Below are 27,910 nucleotides of genomic sequence, written 5' to 3'. Positions count from 1 at the left end.
TCACATCTCATGGCTCTCCGTCCAGGACTTTTTCTAATAGCACTGTTTCATTGTTTTGTCATAACAGTTCCTTTTCATTTTAGCTTCCTTGTGAGGAAATCCATAAGAAAAGAAATTTTTCCTGACAGGCAGGACCAAACTGGGGCCTAATTGGATTCCTTTTCTTATGGTCAGTTACTGCACAGAGAAAACCTGATGGTGCATTGGAAAGAAAGCATTGTAGATAGGCATCATCAATAGAATGTTGTTAGAATAGGAAGCATTTGCCCTTTGGAGTCCATTATTAGTGGTACCTGATTTTTAAAAAACTTACCTACCATTATTTTTCTCCTCCTATTTCCTACCTCTCAACTCCTCTCCTTCACTCACCTGCATTCAAACAAATATAATTGTCAGAGTTTGAAGATACATAGTAACAATATTTGTCCTAGGTGAACTGATTTGTACCTGAGACATTTTGGACAGATGGATATATCCTCTGCTGCTTTTTTGAAAAAATATATTTTATTTATTTTTACAGAGGGTGGAGGGGAGGGAGAAAGGGGGAGATACACTGATGCGTAAGAGATATAACAATTGGTTGCTTCTTGCTTACACCTCATCTGGGGACCTGACCTGCAACCCAGGCATGTGCCCTGACTGGGAATCAATCCAGTGAACCTTTGGTTCGTTGGTTGACACTCAGTCCACTGAACCACACCAGCCAGGGCTGCATTTTAGAATTTAAAGTTACGGGTAAAGGCAAGATATCTAGTTTCCTAGAAGGAAGACAATGGATATTTATTGATTTATTAAAATTTTAATTTTGCCAAAAGTCAAGTCAATATAATTATTATGGAATAATTTGTGCTGTTCAGGAACAGGTCTGAAGATGCTATTGATTTTACTGTCTACCACTACTGTTCTTCATCGTGTTCTTTCTTATGTGTTTGTTTTTCTCACTGGGTTTTGATTATAAGTTTTGTAAGTGGAATATTAAAAGAAGATATTTTTCCTTAAGCTTGTTTTATCTAGCATACATGAAAGGAGCATGGAGAATAATAGCTTATTATCTAGTTTGGTGATATGCTATGACTATACTATGACTATGCTACATGTACTAGACATACATTATTAGGTATTCATTTTTTACATCTCATTTAGGTTAAGTTGAATGAGAAGAGTGATTTAAAAGTTATGTGAATTGTTAAGCCTGACCACAGAATATATGTAGTAGGTGAATATATGCCTAATCTTTTTTGCCTCATTTTTAGTGGTTGTTTTCTAAAAATAAGGGGATTACATAAAAGTCTTGTTTTTTGTATAATATTATCCTTTGTTATAATGAAAGGATTGAAGTCAGATGTTAAATTAGAGTCTTTGTTGATAATCATATTTCTCGTTGAAACTATTGGTTTGGCTGAAATATTGACATGAACCAATAGATAAAATCATAACTATTTCTGTACGATGGATGAACCTTGGAGAAAGCATTGCTTGTATAGGTTTATCTCTTCTGGGAGACTAGGTTAAAACATGAAATATTAAGCACCTATAGGAGTCCACTCTGAAGTTACTACCTATCCTTGGTTATTTTTCCTCTCAACTTTGCCTATATTTCTGGGTCATTTTCATCACCACATAGAGATTGACAATGGTAAAGAATATAAAACTCAACATGAAATGTGGTACAAATTTGTGGAGAAGAGTTAAGCTATTGTCAGAAATAGTGTTAAGGATTATCTTGAATTTTATTTTTTTCATGAGCCATCCTATCTTAGAATCATGCATAAATGATTTTTTGTGACCTATTAATGTGCTAGTCTTTCAGCAAAACCTACCACAATCCTCCTATCTTTAGGTAGCTTGTGTTTAAAAAAAAATATATTTGAAAATGACTAAGAAATTTTTGAAATATGGTTAACATGGTGGACATTGGCCTTTCAGGTATTTTAGAGTATGTAATAATGTTTATAATAGTTTAAAATCTGTGTGACAACTCAAGGTTAAAAAAGGATGGACCACATGCATTTGTCTCTCTTTTCTTAAGCATCTACCTATTAAATAAATAGGCAGTAAGGTCTGAATGCCACTTTATGAGACTTGATTACTCTGTAGTAAAAAAACAACCTTTCTTTCCTTCTTTTTTGTTTGTTCAACTATTTTTTATTTCTGATACCGTTCATTCATTCATTTATTCATACAGACTAATAAGGAGATTGAGACAGTAATTAAAAACCTCCCAACCAAAAAAAAGCCCAAGATCAGATGATTTTACTAGTGAATTCTTCCATCATTTTGAGAAAAATTAAATTAATCCTTCTTCAACTCTTAAAAAATTGAAGAGGAATGAACACTCCTAAACTCTTTTTAAGAGGCCAGCATTACTGTGGAAAATAGCTTGGAATTTTCTCAGAAAATGAAAAATGGAACTGCCTTTTGACCTGGCATTTCCACCACTGGGATTATACCCTAAGAACCCTGAAACACCAATCCAAAGAAACTATGCACCCCAATATTAATAGCAGCACAATTTACAATAGCCAAGTTCTGGAAGCAACCTACATGACCAACAGTAAATGAGTGGATCAAAAAACTGTGGTACATTTACACAATGGAATACTACACAGCAGAAAGAAAGAAGGAACTCCTACCCTTCATGACAGCATGGATGGAACTAGAGAGTATTATGCTAAGTGAAATAAGCCAGGTGGTGAAAGACAAATACCATATGATCTCACCTATAAGTGGAACCTAATCAACAAAACAAACAAGCAAGCAGAATATATCCAGAGTTATTGAAATTAAGAACAAACTGACAATAATCAGAGGAGAGGTGGGAGGGGATACTGGGGGGAAAAGGCAGAAGGGTCATCAGGAACATCTATAAAGGACATGTGGACAAAGCCAAAGTGGGGTAGGATCAAGGGTGGGAGGTGGGGATGGCTGGGGGGAAAATGGAGACAACTGTACTTGAACAACAATAAAAAATAAAATAAAAAATTATTAGAGGAAACCAAGAGGATTAAATATATTAGTAATTGTGAAAGCACATTTTGATACATCAAGATACAATAAAAAAGAGGACACAATAGTCATCAATTTTTGTAGACTTACTAACTTTGAAATATGTAAATCAAATCTAATAGAACTAAAAATTATTAATATGCAATCATAGTAGGAGACTTTCTAAAAAAGTATCTTGGGAAGATAGTTGAAGAAACACTAGCATAAGGGGTGTAGATTTTTAAGTGAGCAATGTTTTTACCATAAAGTAGGGGTATTATTTAGAAGTGTGGATGTAAAAATAGTAACTCTACAGAGCAGAATTGGGGGTGGGTAAAGGCCTAAGAAGGGGTCTACTGTCTTTCTCATTAAAATAATTTCAGTATTATTAGATTTATAAAACTATGAGCTTATATTCATTTGGCAGACATTTAAAAGAAACAATTGGGAAAGACAAATTATTCTAAAAGGTTGAGTTGGGATAAGGAACTGTTTGAGGAAGTGATTTTCAGGCTCAAACCATTCCAGGTAATTTGTAGAAGGGTTAATAAATTTAATGTGGAATAAAGGACACTATAGAAGTACTAGATGAAAATAAATAATATCAACATAGTTGTAGAGTGGGATATTTTTAGTTTTTTATATAGCTAGATCTCATTATATGTTATATTATTGTTTCTTGCCTTTCTGCCATGTTTAGAAACCTTTACATTCAATGGTAAAGAGAAATAGTGCCTAGTGATACTTAGGGGCTGAGAAATAAGCATTCATACACTTTTATGTGCCACTGTGAAGTGACACAGCTTTTCTGCAGGGCAGTTTGTCAGTGTTTTATTGATTTTGCAACTTTTACCATTTTATCTAAATTTTCTATTGTAGGAATTCCTCTAGTAAAACAAAGACATGCGCAAAATTTTACCTCTGGAGATTATCTTTGCCTTATTATTAAATAGCAAAATATTGGGAGTAATATAGATGTTCCATGTTAGACTGTATAAATAAACATTTGTTGTTGGAAATACAATGTTATAAATGTTTTATTTGTCAGGAAAGATATGTGTATAATATTTCTGTGCAAAAATATCACAAATTTTTATTCAGTGTCATTCTTCCTGGCATACCAATAATAAATGCCAATTGCAGATAAACAGAAAATACAGAGAAGCTAAAAGAGAAATCTGTATACACACAGAAAATAGACTGGGTTGTCATTCGCCAAAATAACTGATTATTACTGAGTGAAGACTTCGATAAGTTCTTTTTCTTCATGTTATTTTCTAATTCACTTTCCAACTAACTACAACTGCAATATACTTGTGTATTTGTGGTGTGTCTGTATTTTGACAAAGGAATAAGATAGTATTTTTAAAGAGACTGGGATTATCCTAATTCATGAGAATTTTATAGAATTTTACTCTTGCTTCCTACAAATTATAATAACCTACATCTAGTTCATCTTACTGTAGTGAATTTTGTTAGTGCAAAGACTTTTCACCCAATGAAATACAGGTTTAAAAATGAACTGAAGACTTCCAGAGGACTCAAGATCTCAGTTATAATTTTAATAGATATATAGGGCAACCTTCCTGAATTATTAAAAAAAAGTTCTAGCAGTATCACAATCTTAGATTTCTCATCTGACTGATGGAAATTCTTTGGAACCTGATTAGGTGTATGATAGACTGTTTGTGTCTGTTTATTCTTCTTTTAAAATATCTTACAAAGTACACCTAGGTACACATCCTGTGTATACTAATATGCAAACATTGTTTTATATGATCTTGATGTTTTCCTTTGTCTTGAATCACTCTCCTTGTTTTGTTTTCATTTTGTTTGAGTCTAATATTGGAGCAAAGAATGTTAGCTGCCAGAGATAGTGCTGGTAAAGTGTGAGGGACCCTTGTTTTGAAATTGCAGCTCCTTTGTAGTTCTTACAGTTGGTGAGATTTGGAGAGGCAACTGTGGAGTCATCATCTGTTGGTTTTGCCAGTTATTTTCAGTTATCCTTGGGGGATTCCGACGCAAAACAGTGGGCATAGTCCTGCTTCACTGTTTTGTTGCCCAGGATGTGTTTTTAGCTTTCATTTCCCTGAGGGAACCCGAGGGGTTGAGAGGTGAAGTGGTCTGTTCAAGCATATAATCTATGGAACAGGGGTTTAAGGGTCAGGAAAAGAGAGGTTTGTGGAGTCAGTACATTGCTAGGATAGTTGGTTCCTTAATTCCTGGTACCTGCCGAGAAGCCAGATGGAATTGACTAGGGGAGGGACACAGGGCATTTTATCTGTCACTTCTTTGGTCGATGGTTGCCTCACTTCTGTGTTGAGGATCATGAGTGCTAAGTGGTTCTTTGGGATTCTACATTGTGGTATTAACAGCAAAGCCCCAGGGAAGGGAGCTTGAGGCTTGGAGCGTTAGAGCTGGTTTCAGGTTACATTACGGACACTTCCAAGGCTGCGCAGAGTGGGTTACCTATGCTCTAGCTGGAATAACAGCTGAGGCTGAGAGGATCTGAAGTGGAGCACAAAAGGAGTCTAGTATAGATATCGAATGCTTGGGATGTAGTACAAATGCAAAATTGAATGGCAATGTGTAGTGGTATTAGATGCCAGTAATGTTTATGCATCTAAGTATTTCCTTTATCTCAGATGCTTCCATTGTAGAAAGTAAACAGATTTCTATCCCAATTTCAAAGGAAAGCAGGTGGAGCTTAACATTTTTAGTATTTTTTTGTTTTACTTTTCTTTTCAAGTCGCTTTACTTATATTATCTCATTTAACCCATGTTGCAGTGCTAAGGTACATTTTATTAACTTTAATGTTTTTTTTTTTTAATAGATGGGAATGTTAGAGAAGTGAAGAAACTGCCCAAGCTTAGACTTGGAGACTTGTCTTACTCCAAGAAGTTTTTGTTTGTTTGTTTGTTTTGCTAGAGCACCCTGTTATTAAAGTCTGTGTAATTATGTCAGGCCTCCAACCCTTCTCAATTAGTTTCTGATTCTAAAGGTCATTTGTATATATTCCTTTAGCCCACTAGAGGTCAGTATTGGGTTGATAAAAACAGGAGCCTTCAGTTTTTGATTCACAGAATTTAAACTCTGAATCTTATTGTTAGGCACCTTTGGAAGTTGTATTTCACAATTAAATATATATATATATATTCTGGCACAAATAATGCCCCTTTTATTACGAAATCTTTTATTACAAAATCATAAGCATGTAATTCTGTAACAACAATATCACACCCAATATCACACCATATGATATTTTAGGCAAAATGTTCAAATTAAAACTATAAATTATTACACCCATATTATTACTTTACCAACTACACTCAGCAGCATTACTTTTGCCGGACCCTGTATGTATGTGTACTGTATGTGTATGTGTGTATATATATATATATATATATATATATATATATATATATATATATATATAGTCTCAGACATTCTTCGACAGTTGTGAAGTGTTAATAGCAATATTTTTAGGTTAATAATCCAGATTAGGTAATTCTTATGGATTTTGTGGGTTTTATTCCTCTTCTAATAGGTAGGAGAACATCCAAATCCTGTCTTTTGCAGATCCCCTCTCTTTTACTGGGCTAGATCTCATTCTCATATAGATTTATTTTGTTATCTATTGCTTTTATATAGTAACCATTTATCTAAATTGAGTGTATATGTGTCAGTGTAGCAAGGCTTTGGGGATTCTAAGAATGGTGAAGTGCTTTTCTGTTCTCAGAGAGAAGAGTTACATACTGAAGTGTGGTACCGTCATTTGTCTACGTTAGTACGTGACAGATTTACTGAGCTCTTCTCCATCTCCTCTGTTCTGCTCTCAACTTATTGTTTCTATGATTCCCACTCTTTGGAATAATCCCACCATCTAGTCATCAAGGGCAGAATACTTAGAGTTCTTATTTCCTTCCTGTCTTCTATGTACTATATTCAAATTAGTAAATTCTGGTGCCTTTTCCTCTTATATATCAGCTGTATCTTAATTGAAGTCCTCATCGTTGATATTGCACTGTTATAGTGATCGATATTGTTTTTTTGTTTCTAGTCTCTGTCTTCTCCCAGCTGACCACTCCTGTGATCCTAGAAAATGTGCCCAAATGGTAAAGCTGATCCTGTCATTCCCTTGCTTATATTCCTTCATTGTTTCTCCTCTGCCTACTGGCTAACATTGAAACTGCCTTGTATGACATCTTTATCTGTTGTTCATGCTTTGTAAACTATGTTCCTATACAGAATTACCTGTTCCTTGGGTGGATAGTGTTATTTCACACATGGTCTTTCTCATGCTGTTTCTATCTTCTGGAATGGTTAGTTACCCTTTTTCTTATTTCCCTTTGGAAAAATTATATTTATCTTTTAAAAGCATGCTACCTGTTTCTCTGTGAAACCTTTCCTGGTTTAAACACCTCCCAGCAAATCTGATCACTTTCTCCTTTGTTCAACTATTGCCCTCTGTATTATTTCTATTATTATATTTATGGCATGGAATTTCAGCCACTTATTTTCTGATCTGCTTTCCCCAATAGTTTGATGTGAGGTTCATGACTCAGAGACTCCATGCTTTTCTTCGCATTCCCTGTGTGCAGCACGGTGCCCGGTACCAAGCAGACATTCAGTGTATGTTTGACTGAAATAGGGATACAGAGAGAAAACATCATGGATTAGGGCAGCGAGAGGTGGCTTTCGCAAGACAGAAGAATTTTGGTTGGCTTTTGAATGAAAGGTTTAGATTCAAGCAGGAAGAGGTCATTTAGAAGAGCTACAGATGTGGAAATGTACCTGGTCTATTAGGAGGCAGAGTCTGATTCAAGTGGGAAGTTCATGTTAGAGACCGCTGGTTAAGTATACTGGAAAACTCGGTTCAGCCTTTGTTATGGTAGAGTCCCGGTGACAGATTATGGAGTTTGGATTTGTACTTGTTTAAAAAATGTTCCCAGTTTCCTTGTGCCTAATTGGTGAGATGAATGATGTAGTTTAAGAAGACTCTGGCCGCAGTATGCAGGGGATTTATGATGAGAAGGTGGTGAGTTCTGTTTTAGGTACTTTGGAACTGAGGCGATGGTAGAGCACACAGTAGTAACAGGAAGCTGGAGATGTGCTACTTGATCCTGGGAGAGTGATAAGAGAAGAGGGAGTGAGGAGTAAAGCTTGCTTAATTTCTGTATACTAGGAAAGCAGAGAGGAATATATATGAGGGAACCTTGAGGAAGAAGTGGTTAATTGTAAAACTTAGGCACAAAGATAATGAACAACTAAGAAAAAGAAAATGCCTAAATGCTTTCTAAGATCTAACTGGTATGTGTATGCTTCATATCCCCTGCCTCCACTTCGACCCAGGTGGCAGAAATCGGGCAGCTGCTTCTGTGGCCCATGATTATAAAGGTTGTCTCTGGAGGGACAGAATAAACAGTCCTGGCGATATAGCTTAGTCTGTTGGAAGAGAGCTCTGAAGGGTGTTTACTGTTTTATTTTTTTCCTCTTTTGGGCTTTTTATTTTAATATACAAGGTCTGTCCAAAAGGTATCCAGCCATGTACTATGAAAAATAGAAACATTTATTGAAGAAGATACAAGATACAAAAACACTATACATAGGACAATGATATCTCAGTCCCCTTCCAAGTAGGCACCTTGGGACCTCACACAGATCTCCTAGTCACTATCAGCCTCCTCTTCATATTTTCCTGAATCTCATGGATGATCTGAAATCTCTTCCCTTTTAAAGGTGATTGCAGTTTTCAGAAAAGCCAGATGTTGCAGGGTGCCAAATCTGGGCTCTAGTGGGGCTGAGTCACCTAGGTGATTTGATGTTTTGCCAAAAATCTCTGCACAAGATGTGATACATGAGTGGGTATGTTGTCATGATGAAGCTGCCAATCACCAGTTGCCCATAGCTGTGGCCTTCTGAATCATCCAGATAGCTTCAGTGGATGAATGTTCAAGGTTAACGCGAAATTTGATTCTGATTGGTTGCTTCACTCACTCAGTCATTTTGAATGCAAAGGCCACACAGTACACATGCTCAGTCATGGTGTCTGCCACTCCCACTGACTAGTACAGTGAAGTCATCATTGTTCACATATGTGCATTTCAGTCTGCTCTCTTTGGCTGCAAGGTTACATCGATGTTATGGAAGCCGTTCTCATATTAACAATGGCTAGACTTTTTCCAGACAGACCCCATATATTATATATATTTATATGTTTATATCCATATTTACTCTTCTCCGCTTCTTGCCAGTCCCATAACATTCTCAATAGGTGGTAATTTTCATTTGCAGCCATAACGGATAACATCTGAGTATTTTATTGTTCTACCTGAGATTCAGTGTTTCTAACTTGGCCAGTTCTTGCTTGGCAGAGTTGCCCTGACTGCTTCTTACGCACTGGAAAAGCCTTGATAATTCTAACAGAGACCCCAGGTTTCTGATGGAGCTTTGGAATACTACTTGAAATGCTTTAACTTCTTACATAGGGTTTGCTATCTTAATTTGCATTCCTCCAAATTGATGGGAAAACCAGACAATATATCGCTTAAAAAGAGCAAGTCATAGGAGAGCTAAAATTACTTCCATAGGACACTTTTAGATTTGTATCATTTCAAATTTAAATGGAAGTGTTTTAAATGTGGCTTCTGTTGATTGCTTTTGATATGCTGGCACTATTTTATTGACTGTGAAAGAAAATTCATTACCTTGGGATTCAATAGAATATGACCAACTCATGAAAGCTTTTGGTAATGTTGTAGAGAGAGAGAGAATGGAGTTAAGGGTCAGATTTTTTAAATATGGAAGCTTTAGGAAGTTCTCTGTTTGTGCCTCCCCAGAGTTTGATCCCTTTTTGTTTTGCTTTAGAAGTAATAGGGAAGAACTTGTTACTTGTGAGAGGAAAAGAAAGAACATTGCATCTAATTTGGGGTTTCTAATGCTTGAAGGATATATGTGTCTAATGTGCAAACCTAAATTAAATGTTTTTTGAATGCCTTTTCTACCTCAGTTTGTTCCCAAAGCCACGTATTTTATGTAAGTCAAAGAAAAGTCTCAATGAGTACTATGTAGAGAAACAAGTTTGTCCATTGATTAAAATCTCTGGAATGTAGATTCTTTTCATTTTCTTGGCAGAAACTAGCTCACATAGTTTAAGTTTTTCTCTGTCTTATTATAATTGTCTCATTTAACCAGTGTCTGGACTAACATCTTATACTTAATATTTGTCTTGAATTCCTTAATCTCATTCAGAATATTTGGAAACTGATTTTCTCCTGTCACTGAGAGAAATATCATATACTTATTAAGAAATATATATTCTGAGAAGTCACATTTCTCAAGCTTTGTATTTTAGGATAATACTAAGTATTTTTTTTTAAGGGAAAGTTCCATTGTGAAATACTTTTGGAACTTTCTGAGTTAAATCAAATTAAAGAATTTTCTTAAAATGGACTTATCCCAGTGTTGAATTTGTTAATAAGCTCTATGTATCTACAAGAAGGCTATGTGATATGCAGTGTTTCCCATTTATTTGATCACAAAACCCATCACCCCTTTTTGGGAAACAGGTTGCCATGCTTTGAGGGACTCTTGGCATTGCGGAGAGATCATGGATGTGGAATTTAGAAGGTCACACTTCCAGATTTTGATTTACTACTAACTTGACCCCACCTGAATTCTTTTGTCTTCTTGCCTCAGTTTCCTGAGTAGTGACTAAGATCACCTCCAGCTCTAATACTGTCTGGTTTAGTATTTCTGTTGTTGACCCTGGAAAATGACACTTTGTATCTATTGAAATCACACCATCATTTAAATCTATTTTTTAAGCTGAGGGGATTATACTTCCTTTTCTCTAAAAGTTCAGAAGAAGAGAGCCTTTACAACTCTGTTTCCTACAGTTAAGGTCATGAAACCTTGTTGGATTAATTAGTTCAAATCACTCTCTAAGGTATGTTATTTTCTTAACCAGGAGAATTGCGTTGGTCTTGTACTTAGATTCACACAACTGTAAATGAGTCCCTAAAGCGGAAAGGCTCTGTCTGCCTCCCCCACCACATGGTTCCAGCATGCATTTATCTTGTGAGATGTAAATATCTGGTCATTTGTACCAATCTTTTGGCTACTTAGAGGAAAATAGGTAGATTTCATTTTTGTGGTGATTATATTTGAAAAGTCTTATGATAATATTGACTGATTATCTTTTTTTTCTGTGGAAACTGGAAAAATGAATCACGAGGGGTAACTTCAGGGTTAAAAATGTATACATTGATATGTTTGGGTTTATTTCTAGAACTGAAACTGTGTATTAATTTTTTTTTGTATTTTCTTTAAGATATCAATTTATTGAAAATCAGAAATTTTTTTAAAAAATTTATTGATATTAAAGAAAGAGGAAGAGAGAGAATAAAGAGAAAGTGAAAAAGAGAGACATTGATTTGTTGTTCCATTTATGCATTCATTAGTTGTTTCTTGTATGCGCCCTGACCAGAGTTTGAACCCGCAACTTTGATGTATTGGGATAATTCTCTAACCAACTGAGCTACCTGGCCAGGGCTTGAAAAGCAGAAGTGTTTTGAATGCTTAATTATTTTCTTTCCTTTTTCTTTAATCTCTGTGTGTATGTCTTTATCCTAGGCCCAACAGCAAAGAAACCTGGATAACATCGTCTTGCAACACCCTAGAATAGGTAGCAAGAGAAAATTGAAGAAAGATGCATATACAATTTTTGATACAGAGCTAGAAAGCACTAGCCCCAAGTCTGAACAGGATTCAGGAATTCTGGATGTTGAAGATGACGATGATGATGAAGAGGTAACTAAAATTCGAACGGAGGATGTGAGATTGTTGTTAGGTTTAAACACAGTATGCTTGAGATGTGGTAAAGTATTTATCCATTTAATACAGTTTTTATGATATTCTGGAATTAGTTGTCATTTTAAATACAAATAGTTCCCATTTAAGGAATCTGAAGATACACTAAGATATTTTAGATTCTAATTCTTTTTCTAAAAACAAGTTTCAGGGATTTTTTTTTTTTTTTTAAAGACTGACTGAGTAGGTACTACATTAAGGGAAGAGTAGAGTTTACCTGACCTGGAGAAAGGATCTAGGTGACCTCCATTGAGCTAGACAAAGTTTTTTGAGGAAAATAAAAGATGTTACTTTAAACAGTGGGGAATGAACAAAGGAATTTCTTAGCCTTGGTTCAGATTGAAAATATAGAACAGTTCCAGAAAGTTGAGAATACATTTCTGAAGGAAATAAATGTATGAATGATGACAGAGAATCTGGGAATTTTGTGACTTGTCCATAACCTCTTAGATTAGATCTGTGTCATATTCATAAAGAAAAAGATTAAGTGGCTTAACTATTATATATTTTTATATCCCTCTTTGTTGTTGGAAGTGTAATGTGGTTTTAAAAATAAAACTACTGTGACATGAAATTTCCTGTTACAATGTTTTTGTAAATACTTATTTGTATAATAGGATTAATTTCTCTGTGAGTCTAGTGGTTGAAAAGTGACCTACTGACCATGGTAACTGACCATTACTTTTTAAAAATTAGCATTTATGATCACGTCATTTACTTTAAAAATGTTTAGGGACATGTGCAAGGAACCCTTTACTCCTGTATTCTGTCAGCCACTTTGCCTTTAAGTGCTGTCTCCTTTTTACTGTTTCTTCAGATAAAATTGGCTTCACTGTCTCATCCACTTCCTTGTCCTTCGCTGTTTACCCTTGCTATTCTCCTTACTCCCCTCTCCCCCAAAACTTGTCACCATCTAACTTCATAATCTTAGGTAATTGTTTAATCTGTTGGAACATTAGTGTCCTTATCTGTCAAGTGAAGACAGTATTCTCTGCCCCCATAGGTTTGCACAAGTGCCTGTACTATAAAAGGTGGTTTATGCAGATATTAGTTCTTGCCCTATTTTCATTACCCTTCCTTCCTCACTTCTTAAGTATCACTACCATCAGTATCCCTGTCTTTATTATTATTCCTCTTTCATGTCAAAAATCTAATTGCCACTGTTTAAATTGTTTGGGCAGAAGAGCAAATAATGGGAACATTAGCATTTACATTTGATTGAGGTGTCTGAGAGACTATTATACTTGTAAAGTTCTATATTTTTTGTATAGTTATCATTTTTGAGAGGACACAGTTCTACAATATAAGTGAATAATTGCATTTATTATTTATCCGTGTTGTGTAACTGAGGTACATTAATAGTTAACAATGTGAGAAAGTTTTATCATAATCCCTATTGTACTTGAATAACAAAAACTTTTTTTAAATCCTCACCTGAGGACTTTTTTATTGCCTTTTTAGAGAGAGAGGAAGGGAGAAATATCGACGCAAGAGGGAAGCATCAATTGATTGCCTGTCACATGTGCCCTGACCTGGAATTGAACCCGCAACCTTTTGGTTATGGGATGATGCTCCAACCAACTGAGCCACACTGGCCAAGGTGCAAGAACTTTTAATAGCCCTAAGGAACAGAACTAAGAAAAGAATCAGATACCCATGAAAAGGGGACAGAAAGGGGCAAAGAAGACTTGACCCCTCTGATATTTTCTAGTGTTCTCTCTTCTTGCCTGGAATGACTGGGATGGCAGGATGTAGCTTCATCCTGGAGAGCAGACTCTCAGGTAGTAGACTCATCACTAATGACATGTTACAGTAGTAATACAATAAAGAATCAGGCTCAAGCCAGACCAGTTAATGCTGCTTATTTGCATTGGGTACCTGTCAAGGGAATGAAATTCCAGCAGGCACTATGGTTTAGGGAAACAGAAGTTAGACATAGTCCATGCTCCTGGGTAATACACAGCCTGAAGAGATGGTTAGATGATAAGATAAAAGAATGAAATATATACATGGTTCTCATATATCACTGAGAACCTTCTGCATAGGAGCCATTTTTTATCATTAGCTCACTGACTACTCTGAGCACATCCCTTTTAATTTTTGTGTCATATTTCTTTTTTGTTTTATCTTCTGAGGTCCAGAGGAGATGAAGAAAGTAGGATTAGTAAAGTGTGTTGGGGGCTCCTCATAAAGGAAGTATTAGAGGAATGTAGTTGGAAGTTAACTTTTTAAAATACTCTCCATCCCAGATCAAACAATTCACATTAGAGATTTGCTGATTGAGCTCTTAAAACAAGAATTCAACACTTCACTGTCATCTAATGGCATCCTATCTTAAAAAATGTCTATTTTATATTTATTTACTTCTCAGTTTGAGTCTTCTTCAAGTGCACATTCTTAATCTCAAACCTCATGTAGAGAATTATTTATTTAGATGTCTTCAAACTGGTTTCTTGGCATAGTTCTTGCATGGTGTGAATAAATTCTTCAGATAAGGTCTTTCGTGACCCAGTGTGACGTTCTGACCTTCATTCTTGTCATTCTTCAGCAGACCTCATCGAGAGCAGCGTAAATAGTTTTTGAAATATTTTGACTTTTAAACTGTGTCAAAGAATCCTGTAGGACAGTGGTTCTTAATCTATTTGGGGTAATGTATTACTTTGAGAGTTTGAAAATAAATATATATGGAATCTTCCCCAGTAAAATGTGCTTATCATTCACTCACAAAAAGTTCTGTGTGAAATTTCAGGGGATTCATGAAACTCGTGATTCTGATTCTGCAGGTTGAGGGTGAGTCTCAGATTCTGCATTTTTAACACACACCCAGGTAGAAATGGTGCTTCTGCTCTCAGAGTGCACTTTGAGTGACAGGCGAAGAGAGGACCACAAGGAAGAATTTTTAGTACATAAAGAAAACAAACCCATGGTTTGGGTCTCCTATTGATTTTTCATTAATATGTCTTAAAATTTCTCTAACAATGAATGTAGCACTTGAAAAGAAAGTTTTATTTTGCTTTCTAAAATCTGTTGCTTGTAACAGGTTACCAGCATTATTGTTCATGAAATTTTGATTCTGATTTAACCTATTTAAGGTTAGGTATTTTTATTCTCTGAAGTAAGAGCTTTTTACCATTTTTTTGGTGCTTTTAATGGAAGTACACTTAATATATTCTTTGAGTCAAATGATATTTTTAGACTATGTTCTATATCTTTAGCTTGATGATACTTAATAGAAGACCACAGAATGAGATGGTAGGAAATACCTAGAACACAACTTTGTACATGGTAGGCATATAGTTCATATATTGTTCATCTGAAATCAAATTGTGACAGATATGGGAGAAACTGAGAACTTAGGATGAAGTTATAGTGGTAAATTGTCGTGTTAGATGAAAAACTGTCTCACATGGTGACCCGATTGAGTCAGTCTCTTGATTGCTGATAAGTGTTGCAGGATAAGTATTCCCCCGTGAAGCTCTGTGTTTCATTTTTGTCTAAGCTAAGATGGTTACCTTAACTAAAGTAAACTTTTTTTTTTACAACTTATATATTAAAGTTGAACTATAAACTGATGATATTTAACAATTTCTGATTCATGACTTAATTCAATTGATCATTAATGGAAATACATATGATTTCAGGAATTTGGTTTGAATCTCTTTATCATCCTGTGCTACATAATTGCTCTTCTGTAAATGTCTAGATAGGACTTAAATACTTTTAGAAGTAGTGAAAATTTTAGATTGAGAGTGTATTTATGGGTCTGGAAACATCAACACTATCATTTTTTAGATATTTGAAGATTAAATACAAAGAACTCTGTAAGGTGATATGTTACGTGTAAGAAGGAGGATAGTAATACTTCCTGAGGGTAGAGTTATTGTGAGGATTGACTGAAATAGTGTCTAAAATACTCTTATCACAGTGCTTGGGACACAAAATGTTGTTATTATGTAATAGTTACCAATTAGGCATAATGGTTGTGTGTTTTTTGGGGGGAGTAAAAATTTAAAAAGTTGATGTAGTTTTTGATAATGTATATTTGTATGGACTGATAAACACCATCTAGTGTAAACAAAAAATATGCTGAAATAGAGCGGTATTGAGTAAGAAATAGTTCCAGAAAGCAGAACCTGTGATTTCTTCTTTGTTTTCAGGTTACTTCAGAACTTCTGCATTCTTAGAACATGTCATTGGAACACACTTATGGCACATCTCATACTCTAGTTTGTCTCTCTCGTTGTTTACACACTAGTAGAGAGCAATGGCCTCCATGTTATTCATGCAGCTCTTCATAGATATGGGTCAGAAAAATGAATGTGATCAAGTGATCCACCTCAGGATTGGCCCTCAAGATTTTGGTGGAGTTAACAGATGAAATTGCTAATTTAACTACTAATGGCACATAATATAAATCCTTTTGGGAAGTCTTAATAATTGTTGTACATACTAATTTTGAAGTAACAGTGTGTATTTGCTAGTGCTGCCATAACAAAATACCACAGACCATGTGGCTTAAACAACAGAAATTTGTTTTCTGTAAGCCCCAAGATCTAAGTGGCAGCAGGGTTGGTTTCTGCTCAGGCCTCTCTCCTTGCCTTGCGAATGGCTCCCTTCTTGCTATGTTCTCACTTGTCTAGTTCCCTGTGCTTCCCTCTGGTGTGTCTTCCTCTTCTTACAAGGACACCAGTCCTATTGTATTAGGGCCCCACTCTTATGATTTCATTGAACCTAATTACCTCCTTAAAGGCCCTGTCTCCAGATACAGTCACATTGGGTATTAGGGCTTCAATATAAGAATTTTGGGGCTGACACAATTCAGTCTATAACACAGGGTGATTGGAAACAGCTCAAGATTTGTATTTAAAAGGTACAAGTTCTCTCAGCTTTGTGCTGTTGGGAACAAATTATGTCATTTCTCTAAGCATCTCTTTTCTAACCTATAAAAATGCCAATTTATGTCAACTTGTTTGGGAAAAATTCTAGTTATCAGGATATTTAACCCAAATTTCAAATTGTTTTTTATAAAACTTTCTATTGAGAGGAAAGTAACAGAAAATGAGCATCACTTCTCAGTAAACTAATGAAATAAAGGATACTATTAGAACTTTAGAATTTAAACCAGAGGTTGCTGATTGGCATTGCCCATGGACCAGAAACAGCTTGCAAAATGGTTTTTGGCTTGTATAGTGCTTAACATTTTAAAACGTAGTTGCCAACCTTTAAAAGTCAATTGAATTCACATAAAAATCTGTATTTCCAACTTAGACCCTTTCTAAGCATGGTAGTCAGAGACTCGCCCTGATAGCAATGTTGTCACAGGGATCCGGTTTCTCCACTAAGCCACAACTCTCGCCATCTCTGTACATTGGCAATTGCCATTTATTATCACATTTATGCTGTTGTTGAGGGAAATGTATTATTATTTATACTGAGTCTTGATTAAAAGGTGAATGAAAGATAGACTGAGGACCACATGTTTGAAAGAAATGATGAGAACATAGTCTTTTGTAAAAATAAATTATAGTATGTCTTTCAGGGAATGCAGTTTAAAATGCTGGCCTACTTCGCTTATTCCCAATGCCCACTGGCCCCTTGTAGGCTTTGAGTTTTTCAATTCTATTCGTAATGAAAGCTGATCTATTAAAGCTAATATATACAATCAGATGAAAAGTATTAATAGATACCCACATGTATAGTCAAATGGCAATAAAGACAATTTAGAAAGTTGAATGAAAACATTATGACATGCTTGAGACATTCTGTTTTGGGTTTCTATTCCCATTCTTTGATTTTTAGGCCTAGTCAAAAATATATTATGGCTCATATTGATTTAAAATCTTATTAATTTTTTATTACAGTGATATTAAAAAGATCTTGTCATTTTAAAATTATTTGCCTCAGTTATAGACATCTACCTGCCTTTTCAGATCTTACAGAATTTCTCCTTTATACACTCATTGCTTATTAAGCCACCACCTTAACTCTGTGCTAGGTTGCTAATAACACCAAGTAAGGAATGTGTTCCTTTCTTCTTCTTGTCTAAAATATCTAATTCTACTTTTCACAAGAGTAGTTTATTCTCACCTCTTCTGTGTTACCTTCTTTTAAAAAATTATTGTTTGAAGTTTTAGATGTTCAAAAAAGTAGAGACATCTGGCCAAGATGGAGGTGTAGTTAAATACACTTTGTCTCCCTGTACAACTGAAAGAGGGACAATAACAAATTAAAAAAAAATGAACATAACTGCCTGAAAATCGAACTGTATGGAAGTCTGAAAACCAAAGGGTTAAAGAAGAAACATTCATTTAGACTGAGCCACAAGGCAGTGACATGGGTTACCTTGCCCTACCAAGTACCTAAGGCTCTGCCCCTTAGTATGTAACAGGTGTGCGCAGACCAAAAAAAAAAAAAATCAGGTGCAAATGAAAGAACAGATCAAAGCTCTAAAAATAGAATTAACTGTTGAAGAGAGAACCAACTTACCAGATGCAGAGTTCAAAACACTGGTAATCAGGATGCTCACAGAAATGATTGAGTATGTTTGAAAAATAAAGGAAAAAGTGAAGGCTACACAAAGTGAAATAAAGGAAAATGTACAGGGAACCAACTGTGAAGAAAAGGGAACCAGGACTCAAATCAAAGATTTGGAGCAAAAGGAAGAAATAAACATTGAACCCGAACAGAATGAAGAGACAAGAATTCAAAAAAAATGAGGAGAGGCATAGGAACCTCCAGACAACTTTAAACATTCCAACATCTGAATCATAGGGGTGCCATAAGGAGAAGAGGAAGAGCAAGGAATTGGAAACTTACTTGAAAAAATAATGGAGAACTTTCTCAATCTGGCAAAGGAAATAGACTTCCAGGAAGTCTAGGAAGCTCAGAGAGTCCCAAAGAAGTTGGACCCAAGAAACACATACTAAGGCACATCATAATAAATTACCCAAGATTAAAGATGAGGAGAGAATCTTAAAAGCAGTAAGAGAAAACCAGACAGTTACCTACAAAGGAGTGCCCATAACACTATCAGCTGAAAGAAATCTTACAGGCAAGAAGGGGCTGGCAAGAAGTATTCAAAGTCATGAAAGGCAAGGACCTACATCCAAGAATACTCTATCCAGCAAAGCTACCATTTAGAATGGAAGGGCAGATAAAGTGCTTCCCAGATAAGGTCAAGTTAAAGGAGTTCATCATCATCAAGCCTTTATTATATCAAATGTTAAAAAGACTTATCTAAGAAAAAGAAAATGACCAAAATATGAACAGTAAAATAAAAACAAACTCACAACTATCAACAATGGAATCTAAAAAAACAAAAACAAACTAAGCAAACAACTAGAATAGGAACAGAGTCCCATGGAGGGTTATCATTGGGAGGGGAAGGAAGAGAATGGGGGGAAAGGTACAGGGAATAAGAAGCATAACAGGTAGTAGGCATAACATAGACAGGGGGAAGTTAAGAATAGTATAGGAAATGGAGAAGCCAAAGAACTTACATGTACAACCCATGGGTATGAACTAAGGGTGGGGGGATGCTGGTGGGAGGAGGGGTGAAGGGCAGAGGGGAATAAAGGGGGGAGAATGGGACAACTGTAATAGCATAATCAATAAAATATATTTTAAAAAATAGTAAAATGAACCTCATATACCCTTTACTTACAGGCTTCACTTAAAATTTAACATACTTAAATATTTGATGTTGAAAGAATCAAAATATACATATATCCACTTACCCTACACAAAGCTAAGACATTTGACATTGTCATATTTCATTCATCATATTTGAACTCTCAGTACAGCAATCTGTAGTTCCCTAAGAATGACATTGTCTTTTATAACAACAAGACAATTATCACACTTATGAAATTTACCATTGATACAATAACTGCCACTTAATATATAACCCATATACTAATTTCTTCAGTTTTCTCAATTATGTCTCTGATAGCAGACTTTTTTCTTTCATTTTTCCTGCAGCCATATCCAGACAAATATCACACATTGTGTTTAATTTTTATGTCTGTTTATTCTCCTTTAATGTCTCTCATTAGATACATTTGGTACATCCTCATGATTAGGTTAAGTTTAATTAGTGTTGGCAGGATATTACAAAAATAATATTTTCTTTTAATTGCATCATATGAGGAGGTACACAATTGGTTGAAGTGGTGTCTATGGGAAAGGTACCTTTCCCTCTTTGTAATTAATAAGTGATTGGTGGAGTGATTCTTTTAGACTAAGTGACTACCGTGTTCCTTACCAGTTTTTTACCCATTGGTTTTAGAATTCACTGAAGATTCTTTGCTGAACCATGTGTTAGTGTGGTGATTATGAAATAGTGATTTTTTTATATTTTTTATCATTTCTTTGACAATGATTATTTGCATTCTGCTATAAAAAAGAACTTTTCTCCCTTTTCTTTTTTTAGGGAGGCATTAGTCTTGGCATGTGGATTCTTATTTTATATACAATGGGTTATATTACACTCTTGTCTTTCATTTTGATTCTCTAATTGTTCCCAATGTGGCCTGCATAAGTCTCAACCATTATCCATTGACATGTCTTTATCAGTTTTTTAAATTACATTTATTGAGGTGACATTAGTTAATAAAATTATATAGGTTTCAAGTGTACAGTTCTGTAATGCATCATCTGTATATTGTGTTATGTGTTCACCACCCAAAGTGAAATCTCCTTTTGCCTCCATACGTTTGGTCTCCTTTACCCTTTTCTATTGCCCCATCCCCCTTCTCTTGGGGAACCACTGCACTGTTTGTTGTCTGTGTCTGAGTTTCCATTCATTTGTTTTCTTTGTTCATTTGTATCTTTCATTCTTATGTCCCACATATGAATGAAATAATTTGATTCTTGACTTTTTTCTGACTTATTTTGCTTAGCATGATATTCTCAAGATCCATCTATTTGTTGCAAATGGCAATATTTCTTCTTTTCTTATGGCTGACCAGTATTCCATTGTGTATATGTACCACAGCTGCTTTATCCAATCATCTATGGAGGGACACAGTGATTGTTTTCATGTCTTGGCCACTGTGAATAATGCTTCAGTGAACATATGGGTGCATATATCTTTGCGAATAAATGTTTTCAAATTTTTCAGGCAGATATCCAAGAAGAGGGGTGTCTGGGTCATATAGTAACTCTATTCTTAATTGTTTGAGAAATCTCCATACTGTTTTCCATAGTGTCTGTACCAGTGTACATTCCCATAAGCAATGAATGAGGGTTCTTTTTCCTCCACAATTCATCCAATACTTGATATTACCTGTCTTGTTGATAATAGCCATTCTTACAGGTGTGAGGTGGTATCTCATTGTAGTTTTTATTTGCATTTCCCTTATTGCTTCCATCAATTTTGATTAATTCCTTTTCCTTTCCTGGTACAAGGTGCTCTTGATTTACTCTAGGTTCTGGCCCAGCCCCAGCCCCAGCCCCAGCCCCAGCTGTTTCTTCAAAGAGCTCTTTTCCCATTACTGGAGAACGATATTTAGAAACTGAGATATGGGCAGTAGGTATGTTCCTTTGTGGACAGAGCAAAGAAATACACATGCCACACCAACACATAGACTGTTTTAAAAATCGTGAGTTAAAACTAATGCTTGTAATTTCAACCTGATATTACAGGAAATATTTCCTCCTATTCTAGATTTGTATCCCTTAGAATTCAGGTTTCTAGAGTAACTATATATTTATTCATTTGTCTAATCATACATCACAAACAAAGTACTGGTAGTTCCATCCATAATTGCTTTACAAATGTTACTAAAGCAGTATATTTATTAAGTTCAAGATTTTTTGCCTGTTCTTTTTATCCTACAATATATCCCACTGAGGCTATGTAGTTCAGAATATTTTGTTCAAATGTTTCTTGGCTATTTTTTTTCCTTCTATGTGATTGTTACCAAATTGATATATAATTAGGTTCTCTTGTGTGTTTTTTTGCATTATTTTTTCACAGTTGCCTTCTTTTATTGTTATGTAAAATATGAACAGGGTTTAAAAGGCAAAATTATATAAGCTACATCCAGTAAAACCCCATTCTCCTCTTGACCCCTTCCACTTTGTTCCTACCCACCCTCTGTGTATGTGTCTGTACCCTTCCTGATTGACATCTTACACAACGTGACTGTTAATTAGCATAATACACGTATATTTTTTGTAGTTACTTTTTTTGCAGTCGTACTTATTTTTTTACTTTATTAAATCTGCTTTATTTATTTGTTTATTTATTTATTTATTTATTTTTGCTTTTAATAGTATCAGTGTATTTTTTTAAATCAAGCTGTTTTTATTTTAATTGTTGTTGCAGTACAATTTTCTATCTTTTACTCCCATCCCAGCCCACCTACCCAGCCCTCCCCTTCTCCCTCCCATTTTCACCTGCCCCTAGTTTTTATCCGTGTGTCCTTTATACTTGTTCCTGTAAACCCTTCCCCTTTCCTCCTGAAATCCCCCTGAAATTCCCTTTCTTCTCCCCTCCCCTCTGAACACTGTCAGTCTGTTCTCTAGTTCAGAGTCTTTGGTTATATTTTGCTTGTTTCTTTGTTTTGTTGTTTAGGTTCCTGTTAAGGGTGAGATCATATGGTATTTGTCTTTCACTGCTTGGCTTATTTTGCTTAGCATAATGCTTTCCAGTTGCATCCATGCTGTTGCAAAGGGTAGGAGCTCCTTCTTTCTTTCTGATGCATAGAATTCCATTGTGTAAATGTACCATAGTTTTTTGATCCATTCATTTACTGATGGACATCTAGGTTGCTTCCAGCACTTGGCTATTGTAAATTGTGCTGCTATGAACATTGGGGTGCATAGGTTCTTTTGGATTGGTGTTTCAGGGTTCTTAGGATATAATCCTAGCAGTGGAATTGCTGGGTCAAAAGGCAGATCCATTTTTAGTTTTCTGAGAAAATTCCATACTGTTTTCCATAGTGGTTGTACCAGTCTGCAATCCCACCAACAGTACACTAGGGTCCCCTTTTCTCCACAGCCTCTCCAACACTTGTTGTTTGTTGCTTTGTTTATGATGGCCATTCTGACTCGTGTAAAGTGGTATCTCATTGTGGTTTTAATTTGCATCTCTCTGATAGCTAGCGATATTGAGCATCTTTTCATGTACTCTGGATCCTCTGTATGTCCTTCTTGGAGAAGTGTCTGTTTAAGTCCTTTGCCCATTTTTTGATTGGGTTGCTTGTCTTCTTAGAGTGGAGTCGTGTAAGTTCTTTATATATTTTGGAGATTAAACCCTTGTCTGAGGTATCATTGGCAAATATGTTTTCCCATATAGTTGGTTCTCTTTTTATTTTATTACTGTTTTCTTTAGCTGTGCAGAAGCTTTTTATTTTGATGAGATCCCATTTGTTTATTCTTTCCTTTATGTCCCTTGCTCTGGGGGAACGTATCAGTAAAAATGTTGCTGCATGAAATATCTGAGATTTTCCTGCCTATGTTCTCCTTTTTGTAGTGACTTTTATCCTGAAAATATATCTGCATTAGTTTGTAGAAATCTTTGTCATTTTACTTTTACTACCAGATAGTACATCATTAACTGAATGTACTTGTAGTTCATTCAGCCAATCTTCTACATGTGGGTGTTTAATAATTTTTAATGTTTTCAAATTAAAGTATAGTGTTTCAACTATTCAATTGCTAGACTTAGTTAAAAATAATGCTGACAATACCAGGTAAAGGGCAGATTGCAAAGCAACTGGAATTCTTACACATTGCATTGAAAATGCAAAACAGTATGGACAATTTGGAAAATAGTTTTGTAGTGTTTATTCATATACACTTACCATATATGATCCAGCAATCTCACTTTTAGGTATTCACCCATTATATTTACACAAAGCCCATACCTGAATGTTCATAGCAACTTTATTCATACGTTATTAGAAAGTAGAAACAACCCAACTGTCCCTCTGTGGGAGAGAGGGTCAATTAACTGTGGTATATCCATAACTGGAGTATCACTCTGAAACGGAAAGACATGAGCTATAGCTTTCTGTACATGAAAGCGCAGGTCTATCTGTGTTGAACCTCACATGCAGTGTGTTAAATGAGAGAAGCCAGATCCAAAGGCTGCAATGCATCTGAATCTATTTCTATGGCACTTCTGAAAAGGGAAAACTTCAGGGACATAAAATGGGTCAGTGTTTGCTAAGTGATGGGTGTCAGGGATCAAATTGACTACATTGGGGTACAAGGGAATTTTGGGAGTGGTGGGTCTTTTACAATCTAGTTTGTGCTGATGATTACAAGACTATGGATTTGTCAGAACTCATTGAATTGTTCATTAGAAAGGGTATATTTTACTGTACATAAAACATCTTAAAACATAAAAAAGTTTCAAAATAAACCCTAAAACCTGAGGTATATATTCAGGGTAGGTTCCTAGAAGCAGGACTATTGATTCATGAGGTAAGGGCATGTGTAGTTTTGTTCGATGTCAGGTTTTGCTCCTTAGAGGTTATACCATTTCCTGTATCTCTCCCCGACAGCAATGTGTGAGACGCCTGTTTCCTGACAACTTCTTCAGTACTTTGTTAAGCTTTGAATTTGGGCCAGTTGCATAGATGAAAAATGGTATCACTGTATAGCTTTAATTTGCATTTCCATTACTATGAGTGAAATGTAGTATCTTACAAGTTTGAGGCCTATTTTTATTTTCTCTTTTCTTCAGTAAATTTTCTGCTCATGTATTTTGCCCCATTTTTCTTATAATTTTTTCCCTTTGATTTTAATGAGTTCTTTATATATTCTTTACATATAATATTATAACATTATTTTCTATTATTTTTATTAATTTTTCCTCCTCTCAGAACTTCTATACTTAATACCATATTTAGTTCTCATTGCCTTTTTTGCCTAACAGTTTACAATTGCTTAGCATAGAGTAGGACCATTGTTAAATAAAGACCAGCTGAACTTTTATTTCCCCAGCATTTAGCTTTAGGCACAGAATTCTTGAGGGACTCTCTTTTGTTTTTGGCCACAAAGGTTTTTGCAGCGTCTGAGTAAAGAGAAATGGTGATTTTTTCTTATTTTCTTCTGCTTAGTGCAAACACTTGGTAATAATCTCTTTGGGTATTTCTCAAGAAGAATCCTAATGATTGGTGAGACACTCCACAGCAAAATCTGGAACTTTGAGGCTAGGGCTCTGGTCAGGGTACTCTTATATGTTCAAAGACTCAGAAAATTCCTTATAGTTTTGCTAATTCTAGTCACTCAGAATCCTAGGCTTTCTGATTTGCTGATGTGTTGGTGTTCAGTCCAGCTCTGTGAAGGGTTGTTTCCGAATGAATTCTACCCTTCTTTTCTCTGAAGTTTTGGAAGCAAAGTAGGACAGAAAAGTGAAGTGGTGGAAAAGTTTGCCAGGTATTTCCTGGCTTCCACACATAATATGAGCATCGACATTAATCCTCTGAATGCAAAGGCAGTGCCCCTTCAGCTAATCATTTGTTGTTTTCTCCTTTCAGAAACATGCATGGTACATTTTAATGATCTGAGATCCAACTAATGTTCAGAAATGGTACCAAGTTCTTGAATTCATTTACTAATACCGAGAAGCTGTTTTGTGTAGAGTGGTAGTCAAACATATTTTCAAGGAGAATGACTCAAATGATTAGTGAGAAACATTTAAATTCCTTGCAAACTTCTGCCATACTCTTTCTGAATGATCCACCTACTTTGAAGGTTTCATAAGAGAAAAATAAATGGCCTGTGTTTGTGTGTATCTCCTGGGACAGCTGTGCTAACGACAGGGCCAGAGTGCGCTAATGCATTTCTGTTTTCGTACACCATCTTTATCAGCAGCATAGTTAAATTTCTCAGTACATTTGCTTCTACTCTCAAGTGGAGGGAGGCAAGTAATCTTTTCTTGTACTCTATTCTTCTTTCCTAATGGTATACTTACCCAGTAATAAAGCAGGTAGGTTTATCAGGTTGTTACCTGTAATTACCATATTTTTAGGACCATAAGATACACCTAGGTTTTAGAGGAGGAAAATAGGGAAAAAATTTTGAAGCAAAAAATGTGGCAAAATATTTAATAACATAAATAACAAAGACTTCCTCGCACTCCCCCACCCCTCCCCCACACAGTGAGCCCGGTAAGCTACATTTGGAGTATAAGATGCACCTGCCTTTTCCTCTGAAATTTGGGAGGGGTGCATCTTATAGTCTGAAAAAATTTACAGTACTTTTTTCCCTACCTCCATTCCTTAGTGAGTCATTCAAATAGTTACCAACTCCCAACTTTTTTTAGGGTGCAGGGAGTAGTACAGAAATATTAAATGAATATATCTGTTAACATCTGAATGCCATTATTTATTTTAAAATTAAAATCTTTTTCTTCTTTAATAAATTAAATCATTTTCTTTATTCTGAATGAGAGGAACTTACCCATTAACCTTTTTATTTTCAGAGACTTTGACCTGAACTAAGACATATTAGAGAAGAAGAAAAGCATCATAAAAGTCAGGTCCTGAATTTTTGCAAGAATTTTCATAATTAAAAATGTTCATGTTCCTTTTCTTTCTGACCATCTAATATTCTCATTTCTACTTGGAATTTTTATATCTTCTTCAAAATATATTGTCTGCAGAGGCTTATAAGACTGGTTTTCCACATGCCTTTCATTAATCCTATTTATAAATTTACTTTCTTACTTTGTCTTCAGATTCTTTTTAGTCATCTGCATAGTGGCGTCCTTTGGTAGCTGGTATATTAATAGTATACAGGGTCTATACTATTTGTTAAAATAGTATAGTATAGTATTTGTTAAAAACTTAACAAATGTTTTGCAGACATTAATTAAGAATTGCTTTGATGTAAGTTGTTAATATTTCTCATATAAATGTAAAAGTCATGTTGAAGCAGACAGATTAGCCATGTACATTGGTACCTAGTGATATATGATCTCTAAAGGATATGTGGTTGTATAATTGTAGAATGTAGTAGTTACCTTCCTTGTATCCATCTCTGAATGTTATAATCCAGACACTCCTAATTCTTTTACTAGATATTATTTTAACATCCTAACTTATATATTATACCACGTTTTCAGAGATAGGTTTCTTAGTTACAGAATCTAAAATCTTACTACTTGTTTTCCTGAAAATAAAGAGGTTTGAGCTGACAGAAGACACTAATGTTCTCCATGCAGAAACTGTATAGGGAATTAGGTGGCTGCTGTCCTTGGTGATGAAAGTATTTCATGTGAATTCATAAGGAAAAGAACTAGTTAAAAAAAGCAGAATAATCTCGAATATACTATTTGTGGCTATGGTTGATATCTTCATGGATCTATTAGAACTAGAAAAATGCAGACTCCAGTATCTTAATGTCTTGAGTTCCTGACTGCCAGGCAGAGGAAATGTTTAACTATTTTAATCATGTTTCTGTATCTCAGAAAGAAAGCCCTTATGAGAGGAAATGACAACGTCCTACCACAAAGTTATCTCTTATCAGTTATAGTCTCAGTCAATAATGATTTGTCAAACTTGGACATGTGTAAAATGCAAGAGCTGTGTTATTTACTTTGGAAAGGAAAAATTAGATGAAGCTGATAACAACAGAGTCATGGCATTTGTTAGGAGACAGAAACCATTAGAGATAGTCATTGTTAGCTTAGGAAAGTGTCCTTGGACCCCTCCCTCTGCCCCAGCTGAAACCTAAACCTGCTTGAATCATTCTTGCAACTTGAGGGAAGGGAGGGGCAAAGGAGGGGAAGAAGAATGAAGACAGTTTTGATAGAGATTTAGCATTTTAAACGGAGAGCAAAAGGTGGACCTTAAAACAGACCTGTATGAGTCAGAAAAACTGCCTTTTGTTCTCTTCCCCACCCCATTTATTTAGATTTTTGAAAGTTCATTTCTTATCCTTCCAAATGTGTAGCATTCCTTCACGTACAGTGTAGGTTGCTCTCTTGCTTTTGCCTTTCCCTAGATGTGATTTTTTTTCATTAGTGAAAATAGAGAAAACACATCTAGCTCAAAGCAACATGAGTCAGTGCATGCTTTACGTGCCTTTCTCCTC

General features: G+C 35.3%; 1 protein-coding gene across 4 annotated transcripts in view; it reads left to right on the top strand.

Moving 5' to 3' along the window:
• Positions 1-27,910, top strand: part of EXOC6B (exocyst complex component 6B) — a 556,350-nt gene that overhangs the window by 203,320 nt on the left and 325,120 nt on the right. For all 4 annotated transcript variants that reach the window (XM_045827528.1, XM_045827527.1, XM_045827529.1 and 1 more), the window contains one exon: positions 11,621-11,797. In XM_045827528.1, coding sequence (XP_045683484.1) covers positions 11,621-11,797 — 177 coding nt within the window. The remainder of the gene's footprint in view (positions 1-11,620; positions 11,798-27,910) is intronic.

Source organism: Phyllostomus hastatus, unplaced genomic scaffold (assembly GCF_019186645.2).
Source record: "Phyllostomus hastatus isolate PE091 unplaced genomic scaffold, TTU_PhHast_1.1 phas_scaffold_78, whole genome shotgun sequence".
NCBI lineage: Eukaryota > Metazoa > Chordata > Mammalia > Chiroptera > Phyllostomidae > Phyllostomus > Phyllostomus hastatus.
Note: the sequence above shows the minus strand (reverse complement) of the source record. Positions and strands in the feature narration are given on the sequence as shown.